Genomic DNA, 12027 nt, shown 5'->3' on the forward strand with positions numbered 1-12027 from the left:
CCTATTTGCCTGCCGCCGCTGGCTGAGCATTGGCTTGGCTTGGACTCGTGGGGGATAGCCGCGATGAACATGTTATTGAAATGAAGATTAAGATTTTAAAATCGGTTTTCATGCGCAAACAACGTATTGAAGCATACATCGAAATTTTTGTATGATGTACTCTCTCTCTCTCGCAATCCCCATAATTTGCGAATGACATTAGTTTTGGCCGTGAAGCAGCGGGTAGAAAAAAAGAATTTAAGTCAAAAAAACATCATTCCATGAGAATGGCGTTAAATATTCCATGTGCGAGGAGTATTAGGTGGGCGGACGAGATTAAGAAATTTGAGGTGTTACGGAGGCCGCAGCTGGCAAAGGATAGGGTTAATTGTACAGACGCTGGAGAGGCCGTTGCCCTTCATTGGGCGTAGTGAGGCTGATGATGATTAGCACTTAGCGGGCGGACTCATTTGAAACATACTGCGTTTAAGTTGTTAGTCAGTCGTAATTTCTGTTTCTCCCATCCATTTTGTAGTGTCTAGTGCGTCGATGAAAATATGCCTCCAGCAGTACATTATTATATTGAAACGGCTCTCCTAAATATTAAAAAAATCCAATGCAAACAAAACAAAAAACTGGCTGTGGCTTAGCTTGGTTAAACCTGGTAATTGCGAAGCAATACGAGAGGTTCCGCTATTTTATTGGTTTCCCATGTACTGACACGGCTAATGACGCATAGCCTAAGTGTCTTGCTTGCTTGAGGCGGCATCTGACAGGCTTGACGAGAGGGGCGAACCGGCGTTGGGGCCTACCAGCCTCGCGCTGCGACGGCGCGAGATGGGGCCCCGTTTTTTTTACACAGATGCTATGACGTCACTCCGCGCGCGGCGCCCCTGGTGAGAGGAGCGGGAGTTAGGCCGCCGTTGGTGCCTACCAGCCTCGCGCTGCGACGCCGCGAGATGGGGCCCCGTTTTTACACAGATGGTATGACGTCATGCCGAAGGTCATGCCACGCATGTAAATCAAGCATGTATTCTTACTTTACAGAAACGCGCCAGACTAGCACGACTAAAATTATTGTTCCAATTAGTTCATAACACGTTAAACATAGATACTTCGTTGTATATATCTGTAGATGAATCCAGACCATCCCGGCATAAACACCCATTAACCCTTAGAGAGTACACATTCTGAACCGACTGTTTCAGATATTCATTTTTCCCGCTTGCCATAAAAGAATGGAATAGTTAGAACCCCTCTATCACTACTAATACACCTTTGCAGAAATTTGTAACTCTGGTAGAAGAACATTTGCGCGATAATTAAATAGATAACTAAATCATAATTACTCAAGTACAACAGACCACTCGTATCACTGCATATAACTGCATCTGCATGAACATATTACTTACAATGTATAAAATTGCACCCTTTTCTGTGAAAAATGCTCTTTCGTTATGTGTTTTATTTTCTGTTATCTGTGTTTTTTCCCATGCTGATGTAATTACTTGCAAATAACAGTGTTTTTAAAGTATACCATTCCATTTGTATTCGATTTGTATGTTACTATGTGCCCATCCTGTAAAAATCCCAATGGGATTGACAGTATCTGAAATAAAGGTCAAGTGGTGCCTACCACCGCCTCGCGCTGGAACGGGCTGAGGTGGTAGCTAAAGTAGTATTGCTTCGCAATAAAAGCTAAAACGGTTGCGTGGTGCACGCTGCCCAGCCTCGTAGCAGAGTATCCTCGTGAGCGGCGCTCGTGGGCCGCTGTTCATGGTTTCGCCGTGCTCGAGATTTCCTGCTTTCAAGAAGCGCCAACTAGGCCAAATAATTTGGCGCTCGGACAAGCTTGTGCGGTCCGGGAGCTTTCCGCCTTAGCAGCAAGCGAGGTGCCGCGGCCTGGCTGGTCGCAGTCCTTGCGAACTGCGATAGCACATTCGAACCAAACGAGGCCATAGTGGTCCGCGGGCTCACACTCGCATGCAGACCCGGCCAACTTAGTTAACAATAAATAGTAATAAAAAAGAATTTTTTTTGTGTAATGTAGAGAGGTGTTTGAAAGCGGTCAGTAGGCTTCAAGTACGGTATTATGAAATTAGAATGGAAAATGAAAGGACAGAGCAGGCACGATTTCGAAAATCCTAGACTATATCGCAACTTCTGGAAAAGTGTACGCTTATATCCTCTCGATTTCTTCCCTTCATTCTTTTGATGTTCGCCATCTTCCTCTTTTTCTATCGCTTGTGGAATTACGACTGGAGAAAGGTTCCAGCCACCCACATCGTCATCGACAAGGAAGAAGAAGTTGAAGTCCCCAGGCAATAGGAAGAAGAAGACAATTATCACGGGCATCGGCCACCACTGTGTTCGAAGAAAAGCTGTGAGTACTCGTTTCTTTACTCCCCGTCCGTGTTTTCTTTCCTTGCATCAGTATCGCTGGCGACGTCTGTGTCCTTCAGGCGAATTCTGGACACACGAAGGATTCTGTAAGAACAGAACGCCTATGTGCCTGATCGTTGGTTCACATGCTGCCGCTGCATTTAGGCCCATGCTTTTGATGGGGGTCGTGGTCTACTGCCGGGGCGCTGCGCGAGCTTTCCGTGTGCCACGAGAATACTTTGTGTCAGTGGGCGCTTTCTTGGAGGCGCTAGCAAGTCTCGGCTTCCTACAACGGTAGAAGCAGCCTCTCGCACCTACAGTTCCATGTGGCTGGTGGCCATTGTATTGGCGGCCGCTATGAGTATAAACCTGGTGGCCTATTAAGGCGGAAGCCTTTAATGCCTCATCGTCGTAAGCAGGAGTTGGCGACGGAAATGTCATGCTTTTCAATTGGTCGTGACGTCACAGTGCGCGAAATTCAAACGGGCCAATTGTACTTTGGCTAGTAGCCATGCCACCGATTAAAGGGATGGTATAGTGAGTCTCCAAGTAAGTAGGACTGAGGTTAGTTAATTACTTAATTAACCAAGTAGCCTAATTAACCTTTCTAGTCAGACCAGATAAATAAAAAAACGAGTAGAAAATAGTTCGAGTTGAGGAATCGAACCTGGGCCTCGGGAGTGCGAGACGAGCACGCTACCACTAAGCCATGCCAGCTCGATGTTTTGTAATGAACAAAGGCGCGTATAGTAAATACAGTGTCTTCGTTCACTCCCATCTTCCTCCCTTCCCGTTACGGCGAGGTTCAGGTGTCCACCGAGATATGCAAGACAGATACATTTCCTTTCCTCAAACACCAATTTACCGACGAGCAAGGTGTAGAGCCGAACTGGCGATGGCGTTCTGTGGACTCCCTGGCAGCGTTGCAAGACGCTGTCGCGTTCCACTCTTAGAACCACACATCAGTGACACAAGTAGCACCACCGCGCTTAAGGCTTCCGACTCACCGCACTTTAGGTCAACAAAATGCCCCCCTAAATTTTATAGACGATTATCCGCGATGAGAATTGATCACCTGACAGCCTGACAGGCACCTTGCGGGCAACTAAAGCCGGAAGCCGAGCGAGAGCTTGGTGCTGCCGCTGCTCGGTACTCGTTGCACCATGCTTCAGCCCTTCACGATGGGCTGTACACACCGAGGCGCTGCGCACGCATAATGCGGTCAGCATCGCGACGCGAGAACGCATGGGCAGGTGACAATTTTGGCTCTCACGGGCGTATCAAAAGGGTCGGTTGCCCGCAGCACGCCAAGTCTTCGCCGGGTGTGGGCGGAACCTTGAGAAAGATTGGTGTGGTACCGAGCCTCAAACGCCGGTGCCGGCTGCCGGAAGGAAGAGGCTGGCTGATATTACTCAGAAACTGGTGGGTGACGCGGCCACGGCTTGCGCGTACATCACATGTCACAAGAGGGAGCACAGGGCTGGATAGTGGCACATCAGCGACGGGGTCCTGCATGACACACGTATGGTTGGGGCCAAATATAGAGCCTAGTCAGGAGCAAGAAGGGCGGTGTGTTTGAAGTGAGGGGCGAGGGACAGCTGGCGGGCGACATCTTCGCGAACAAAGGCGTTGATTTCTTCGAGCAGCTGGGAGTCCTCGGAAGTGAGACCAGCCAGGTCCAATGGGGAGACTAATTCATCGCAGACAGCGCAGCGCCGCGTAGATGCTCAGAGACGTTGATAGGATTTTTCGGGAGGAGCATCTGTAATGTGTCATCAGCAATGATTCTAAGGATCCCATTGATCCTATCCCCATCGGGCATGGCCGGGTTGAGGCGTTTGCAGATGTCAACGATGTCCTCGATGTAGCTAGTAAAGACCTCTTCGTCGGGTTGATCGCGATGACACAGCGCTGTTTCATTTTTCGGCATGAAGCTTGCGCACTGCATACCGACCGAACACTTTCGAAAAGCTCCTATTAACAACTGACAAAGTGGACAGGTCAGCCTCATGGTTGGGAAACCACACATTCGCCACCTCCGTGAGATGGACGAGGGCGTACTGAATTTGAAATAATCGTCCCAATTGTAGCTGCTGACTCTTTCGTATGACGAGAAAGTCGTCGAAGTCGTGGCCGGCTGTACCACTTAATAGGCAAGAATCGCGCTATCGTTGGACTCCAGAACAGAGGACTGTGGTAGAGATCGGCGCCGATATCGACATATTTATTTATTTTTATTTATTTATTAGTATCTCACAGGCCCCGAAGAGCATTGGGTGAGGGGGGCAAATGGAAAAAAAGGTATATATAGATGGAAAAAACCGTAATATCGGTACAAGAACGCGGTACAAGTCAAATACAAGAAAGGAACACTCTCCTTCCTGATGAGGAATATTCTCCTCAGGCGTGGTGGGCGCAGGGGACAGCATACGGCTCCAGAATTCTAAGGTGGTTTGGGAAGCATGCAACACCTCCACCAATTGTAGGGATGCATTTTCAGGGTGCTTACAGACCAAGCAGCTGTGACGAACCTTGCAACGCAGTATCAAGCATAGCCAGAACCTAGCGAGACAGCAAATTCCTCGTCTCCTGGCACACCGTATTCTTGCCGCATGCAGGTAGCGCAGATGGTGACAGTTGGCATGCTAGACCATATTTATTTTCGAAAGCTGTTGACAAAGTATTAACGTAAACGAATGCACTCATTCTTAGATAATCATCCTAGGAGTCGTTTCAATTTAGTTATACCAAGAAAATTTGAACAGAAAGTCCACTACAAGCGCAAAAAGAAATAACTCTACAACTTCATAACAAAGGCTGCTAGCTTAGATCAACGGTTAAAAGCTTCTAGCCCGTAACTAAGTCAGATGTTCGAAGTATATAAAGCGGAGAAAGACGTGCGTATTCACCCTCGATGCATGTGTCACGCTTGTGTGACCCTTTCGGAGTTGCGCTTTTCTTGAATTATAGTCGTTTGTGGTTGGCCTGCAGGGTTGTTTGATGCCATCAGCTCGCTTAATTTTCTGAAGTCATGCCTCAATATATCTATACCTATGTTTGTGATTTATGACCAGCACATATTGGCAGTTCTTACCGGTGTTAGGAATCAAACAAAATAAACATGTTGCTTTTATTGCGAAAGCAGTTCTACGCTCATGAACAGCCTTTCGCGTAGCGGCGGCCGGTAGCCCCATTTGACCTTTATAATGACCTCTGACGTCATACCAGGGTGTGAGATGGGCTACCAAGTCGAGTCGTCGCGCAGCGGCGGCCGGTAGCCACGCGTGATATTTAGAATGACCTGTGAAGTCATGTCATGCATTGTGACGTCATAGTGTGAGGTGTTACCAGGGTGAGAGATGGGCTACCAAGTCGAGTCATCGCACAGCGGCGACCGGTAGCCACGCGTGACCTGTAGACGCGGCGCACTGCGTTCCTTCTTTAGACGCGGCGCGCCGCGTTCCTTCCGTTAGAGGCGCTGCGCTCGCTTTTGCAACCTACCAGGCTTAACCAAAGCTAAGCCCCCGCCAATTTTTTTTTTACTTTTTCTCTGTACACAAATTTAACAAACCGCGCTAGCAGAACACCGAAAGAACCTAGCAACTTAAGCGAAAACAGTATCTACCCATTTTCTTGTTAGACATTACTAGCTTCTTGTTTGTGACTGTAGTGCACTTAACTAGCTTCCTGAGGTGGTAACTTCCTCTTTCTCACTTTTACTACCTCCAATTATTAAGAGGATAGTGGTCTGCGTGCGAAGTAATTGATCAGTGGCTACTTTGTGAATTCTCTAACATATTTTGCCGTGAAGTGCTTTCCTGTACTAAGAAACTGTGTTTGTTACTGAAGTAGCTTATATTAGTTGCTTGAAGTGTTTTGTCCCGATATGTCATGCCGAGGGGGTAGTGTCCTCATTAATTAGTTAGTTAGATTTTTGGCTGTTTAGTGTCACTGATTGTAATGCTAGTATTTTTGTGCGGAATAGTGTAACCCTTTTTCCCGTTCGGTGCGGTATGTATATTGTTTACAGGTTTAGCGCCCCTGAAATCACATGTGGGCAGTGAGAACCGCTACGGCTGCATGTTAACTTCGACTATCTGGACTTTTAACATCCTCTGATATGTCACCGCACATGTGTGTTTTTGGTTTGAAGTTCATCTCTATTGAAATACGAGCGCTGTGCTTCAAAGCCTTGATTTTGCTGCGGAATCCCGTAGGCACTGAGTGATTGCGGCAGTTTCTTCGTTTAACGCACAATAGTCATATGTTTACAAAATGAGCCCAAATCTATGCGTTCGCTGAGTGACGAAAACAGAATTTTTCTGGGGTTGTGTGCGGCTTCAGCGTCAATGCTGAGGTTGCAAAGAACGCAGCGAAATACCTAGACGCGAGAGATGGAATAAATATGGGAGAGTTTTAACATAAATATTTCCACGAGAGCGTTCACGAAGACAAGAAAAATTATACCTTGATACAGCTTGCGAGGTCTTCAATCTGCACTCATATGTAACAAGACATGAATGTTCACAAGCACATTTTGGAACGAATTTGTCGCTAATGTCTATCCTCTTACAGCTTGTTGCCCAGAATCCACCTCTCCGTCTCGACAATGCTTATCGCATGCGTTCATTTCAGGCAAAGTGTTTGAGGCTTTAATTCCGCTCCGATCAAACCGGTGACGCCCTTTATGCGCTGGTGCAGGTGTCAGCAATGGCCACTTACACACCGCAACATGAACCTCTTCTTACCTGCCCCTTTAACCCGGCTCACCGGATGAGGCGTGGAAGGTACCAGATACACCTCTCAAAGTGCAAGAAGGTGAGCAGAAGCCTCCAGGGATCGCTGGGGGAGAAGGCGACGGTGTTGGTTCGAGATGCCTGTTGTTCTGTTTAGCGAGATTGAAGACTGAATTAGCCCTAGAATTTCTCTAAGCTCCCCCTTGTCTGCATCTGCCCGCCGAGGTGAACGCGCAGCAACATGCTGAAGCTAGCAGGTGGCACCTCCAGCTTCTTGCTGAATCTTCAGCTTAGACCCCGTGTGGACACTGATGCAATGAGAACTCCACACGTCTACCTGCCGTAGTCTTGTTGGTTCGTTTATGCCGTATCTTTTCGAATGAAACGGAATATGAGCTTTGGCAAAACGTACGACCAAACAAGCATGCTGCAGTGTATAGTTGAGCAATTGGTTCTTTTATGCGTTTAAAAAAAATTTCCTTAGCACGCTTGCCACCATCTGTGGAATTCGAAGTGAAATGATGTGAGGCAGTCAAATTCTCCTCTTGTCGGGGATTTGGTGAACCCTGCAGTCTTGTCATCTGGCAGCTCAACGTTCGCATTGCCTCCACACGTACAGAATTATCACCGCAAATTTCCTATACGCATGGATTTCAGCCATGCGACAACTTAGGAAAGCAATTATGTTCTTCGAGAGTTATCTTCGAGAGTTAGCTTTCCGCAGGAGTATCAATACAGCACACAGAGCGCAGCTAAACACCTTCAACATGTCACTTCAAAGAGCACTTAACGCAAGCTCGATACATTGTGAATAAAAGAAAAACAAATATGCACCATGAATTTTAATCAATCTTTACATTTGCAACGACAGTAAATAATAAAAATTTTATTTTACTTTTTCTCTAATATCTAAAATATTATCTAAAAAATTTATTTTAGATATTACACGCCCGAAGAAGGGCTTCCACGACGCCCGACAAGTAGTGACCAGGATCGCTGTAGAGATTCGTGGGGCGCACCGTGACGCATAATGCTGTTCTGATGTATGAAACTGGCGACGTCAGATGCCGTCGCCGCTGTTAACGGGACAGTTTCCGCGTAGCGCGTGAGATGATCAATGGCGGCCATGATTCAGTGATTTCCTGCAAATGTGCTGGGAATAGGGCCATAAAGTTGGCCCTGAACAAGGTCGAATGGCCGGGCTGTACAAGGTAAAGGCCTCAGAGGGGCACGTTAGTGCGGTGGTGGGTTGTTGCTACGCAGACATTGCAGACAAGAGTGCCAGTGCTGGCGCAAAAAGCGATACGTGCCAGTATCACTGAAGACACAGGCGGGAGAAAGTTTTCAGCTGGCCGACATGGGCGTACTGGGGTTCGTCGTCATAACTGGTGCAAATGACGGAGCGGAGATGTTGTGGAATTACGAGCAGCCACCATGTCCGACCATCTTGTAGGCAGTTCCGAAGGTACGTCTGCTGATCACGTACGACAAAGTGCTGGGCTTGACGACGGAGAGTTCTAGAAAGCATACTTTCCCGTAGGAATTTGGTTTGAGCTAATTGGTGAAGAGGTACGTATATATAAAACCATCGTTGTAGCGCAACACACGCCAAGGACACAGAACGAGAGATATGTGGACGGATTTCTGAAATTTACTGACAGTGACCAGGATTCTTTCGAATCCAGGGTGGTTAGCATACTATGTTGAAACAAAGGTTCAACCCGCTAGTGTGGGCGTATGAGCTACAATCTAACAATAGGCTCAGTTTCCTGGACGTTGGCTTGGTTTCTGAACCAAGTAATACCTGCTGGACATATGAACAGCGTAGCAATAAGCCTTTGCTACCCTTTAATTCTGCACATTCCCAACTGGTGAAAATAACATCATCTAACCTTGTGTTTGGCGCATGATAGCCATAGTTGCTTATGCGCCATAAAACCCCATATAACTAACTAACCAACTGGTGAAAAGTGCGATTGCCAACCTCAAAATGCCATTCGTAAGTCTTGTCCTCATTTTATGTACAGTAGTTTACAGCAGCAGTGCAATAGGTTGCCGGTCGCTGGCTACCATGGCTATCTGCAGATAGCTGTTGCAGAATCACTGTTGAGAAAGATAAACGTGAATAAGCAAGCTGCTGCTCATTCTGTCGGAGAAGAACGGAAAAAACTTGCTGTTGATCCGTATAGGCACACTGTATCCCACAAGTTGAAGCATACTGCTAAGTGCATAGAGGCACGCGTCGTTTTTTCGCACGTGATAACTTCGATAGGCCATGCAGGGTTAACAAACCAGAAAGTCATGTGTCCAGGATGTGCAAGAAGAAGCACACAGCTTCCTTTGTTGAATGTAAAGAGAGTGTGGTGTGTTAGATTCCTCTGTCGTGTGAGAAACGGTATGTAATACAGACTAGTTGGTGTTTAAATGATCGACTCTGAGAGCACCATCGCAATGTAGAGAAAAAAATGGCCTATGGTAAGACAGTTCTAATTGGTAAAAACAAAGATAAGAGCAGGCAGGAATTAATTGAAGCAGACAAGAGCGATCAATTAGGAAGTGCCTGCGTAGCACCCTCTCTGTTAATCTGTCTCAAAAAACTGGCTGTGGTTTAGTTCTGGTTAAACCTGGAGGATTGCGAAAGCAACATCTGCGCGTAGCCACATATTGTTGCGTGAGCTACATTGCCCACAGTCTCGCCGTTTCGCGTGCTCTTGCACGACCATACTGGCCGTGTGGGGCACCATCGGGCCACATGGCCAGCGACACCGGAGGCATAGCAAATGGCCGGTTTCTTGCGTGCGCCATCGATTCGCGAGGTGCGGACCGGTGCGAGGCAGAGAATGGTGAACGAGTGGAATTATAGGCGCCAGCTGCAGCCGAGCGAAGACGGTGCCGGGCGGCGGATAGGCAGGAACAAAGGGCTGAAGTCTCGGCTGCTCCACGGCTTCCATATACGTCAGCGGAGCATTGACCAGACGGGCGGATTTCAGTGGCGGGATATCAGCAATCTGCGCCTAGAGGACACGCTGAAAGTGAGGGCAACAGGTATGGCGTTGGGCGGGTTGGCATGCAGCCAATGATAACTGGCGGGCGTCCGACTCCTGAGCAAACTGTCGAGTTGCTATAGAAGGGTCGGCTGATCGGGATCAGTGTTGCCTAGAGCCGAGCTTGAAAGTTCACCTTCCGAGCACTGGTATGAAGGGTGACAAGACGCAGTTTTCAGAGCTCGTCAAAGCTCTGTCAAAAAGCGACGACGTCAGAGACGGTTTGGGGATTTTTCACACTAACATTTTAAACGCGCCATCCTCAATCCTTTTCAGAATGTGCTTGATTTTGTTAGCCTCACTAAAAAATGGATTCAGGCGTGTACATAAGTCCACGGCATCTCTGATATAACTTGTCAAGTTTTGGCCTGCCTGCTGGGCCCGACTGCGCAACTTTTGTTCGGCGCGAAGTTTCTGGGTAGTGGGGCTGCAGAACACGTCGGTCAGGCTGATTCTGAGCGCCGCTCTGGTAGAAAAATTGTCTTCGTGGTTTTGTAACGGTAAGTGTTCGCGGCGTCTGTCAAGCAAAAGATGACGTTAGTGATCTTAACGGCATCATCCCGTTCGTTGAAGGGGCTCACAAGTTTGTAGGAGGCAACCCAGTCTTATATGTCGGTGTCGTTCGTGCAGCTGAAGATGGCAGGGTCGCGGTGACGCATGGTACAGGAAGAGATCACAGCGGCGGAAACAGGCTGGCCAGGTTGGATCGGGTTGTCGATCATCGCGTTAGAGCCAAGTAAGGTGCGAGAGCATAGCCCGAGCTCCGTCAGCTTCGTCTTCGGTGTGCGGTTCCTCTTTCGGCTCCACTTTGTGCTGTCGCTTATGCGGAAACTTCCTTAGTTACATAGCAGGTGTCACAGGAAAGCCGATTGCTAACTTTGAAATAAATGCTGTTGAGTTAAAGGGAAGCTGTTGCGGCATATTAGTACCAGTGTTGGCGGACGTAAAAAAACTGGCGAATTACACAAGATACTAAAGTGCCGAACTAAATTCTCATAGTGAGGTTTAAGCTATTACACTACTAAGAGATTTGCTGCCAGCCCTTAATAATAGCCATGTCAGCTTTCAAAATTTAGAAAACGCGATCACCGTCACCGAAGGGGCTCAACTAACTTGTGGCTTTTAACGCGACAGCGTTAAGGGTCCCGTCTCGCAGAAAAGCCGGTGACGTCGTCGGCGGCGTTGGCCGTGAGCGAAAAATATCTCTTCGCTTGGCGCGCACGTAGCGCCATCAGACGGCGGCCCCTGAAACCTCCTCCTCGCAATGTACGCCACTGCCCCAACAGATAGCGCGCGACGGCAGCGCCTCCTAAAGCCCCTCAATAAACTAAAAATGGCTGAGGCTTAACTTGGTTAAGCCTCGAGAATGCGAAGCATCTTCGTGTCGCGTAATTTGGAGGCGCACAACCACAGCGACGGCGCGAGGTGCGCCCCCGTTTTTCCACTGTCGTGACGTCATCAAGTCACGTGGTGTGACGTCATGTATCACGTGATTTGGAGGCGCACAACCACAGCGACGGCGCGTGGGCCCCCCGTTTCTCCACTGTCGTGACGTCATCGTGTCACGTGGTGTGACGTCATATATGACGTGATTTGGAGGCGCACAACCACAGCGACGGCGCGAGGTGGGCCCCCCGTTTCTCCACTGTCGTGACGTCATCGTGTCACGTGGTGTGACGTCATGTATCACGTGATTTGGAGGCGCATAACCACGGTGAAGGGCTGAAGTGGTAGCTAAAGTAGTATGCTTCGCATAAAAGTAACGACATCTCGTCCCTCCTCCTCCTATGCCGGCGCTCCTTCTCTCGGCTCCTCCCGGGCGCCGACGGTGGCGGCACCTAGGCCGCGGGAAGCTAGCAGACGCTCCCAACGCTCGCCCTATGGCG

The 12027-nt window shown here is 48.4% G+C and overlaps 1 protein-coding gene across 1 annotated transcript in view; it reads left to right on the plus strand.

The window, feature by feature from the left end:
* Positions 1–2305: 2305 nt before the first annotated feature.
* The window catches only part of LOC149356529 (uncharacterized), a 57159-nt gene continuing 47437 nt past the window's right edge, over positions 2306–12027 (plus strand). Inside the window, exons 1-2 of the mRNA XM_089576367.1 lie at positions 2306–2362; positions 7063–7179. Of these exons, the coding sequence (XP_089432493.1) occupies positions 7072–7179 (108 nt within the window). The 5' untranslated portion in view covers positions 2306–2362; positions 7063–7071. The remainder of the gene's footprint in view (positions 2363–7062; positions 7180–12027) is intronic.

Source organism: Amblyomma mixtum, chromosome 3 (genome assembly GCF_055824585.1).
Source record: "Amblyomma mixtum isolate Tamu chromosome 3, ASM5582458v1, whole genome shotgun sequence".
NCBI lineage: Eukaryota > Metazoa > Arthropoda > Arachnida > Ixodida > Ixodidae > Amblyomma > Amblyomma mixtum.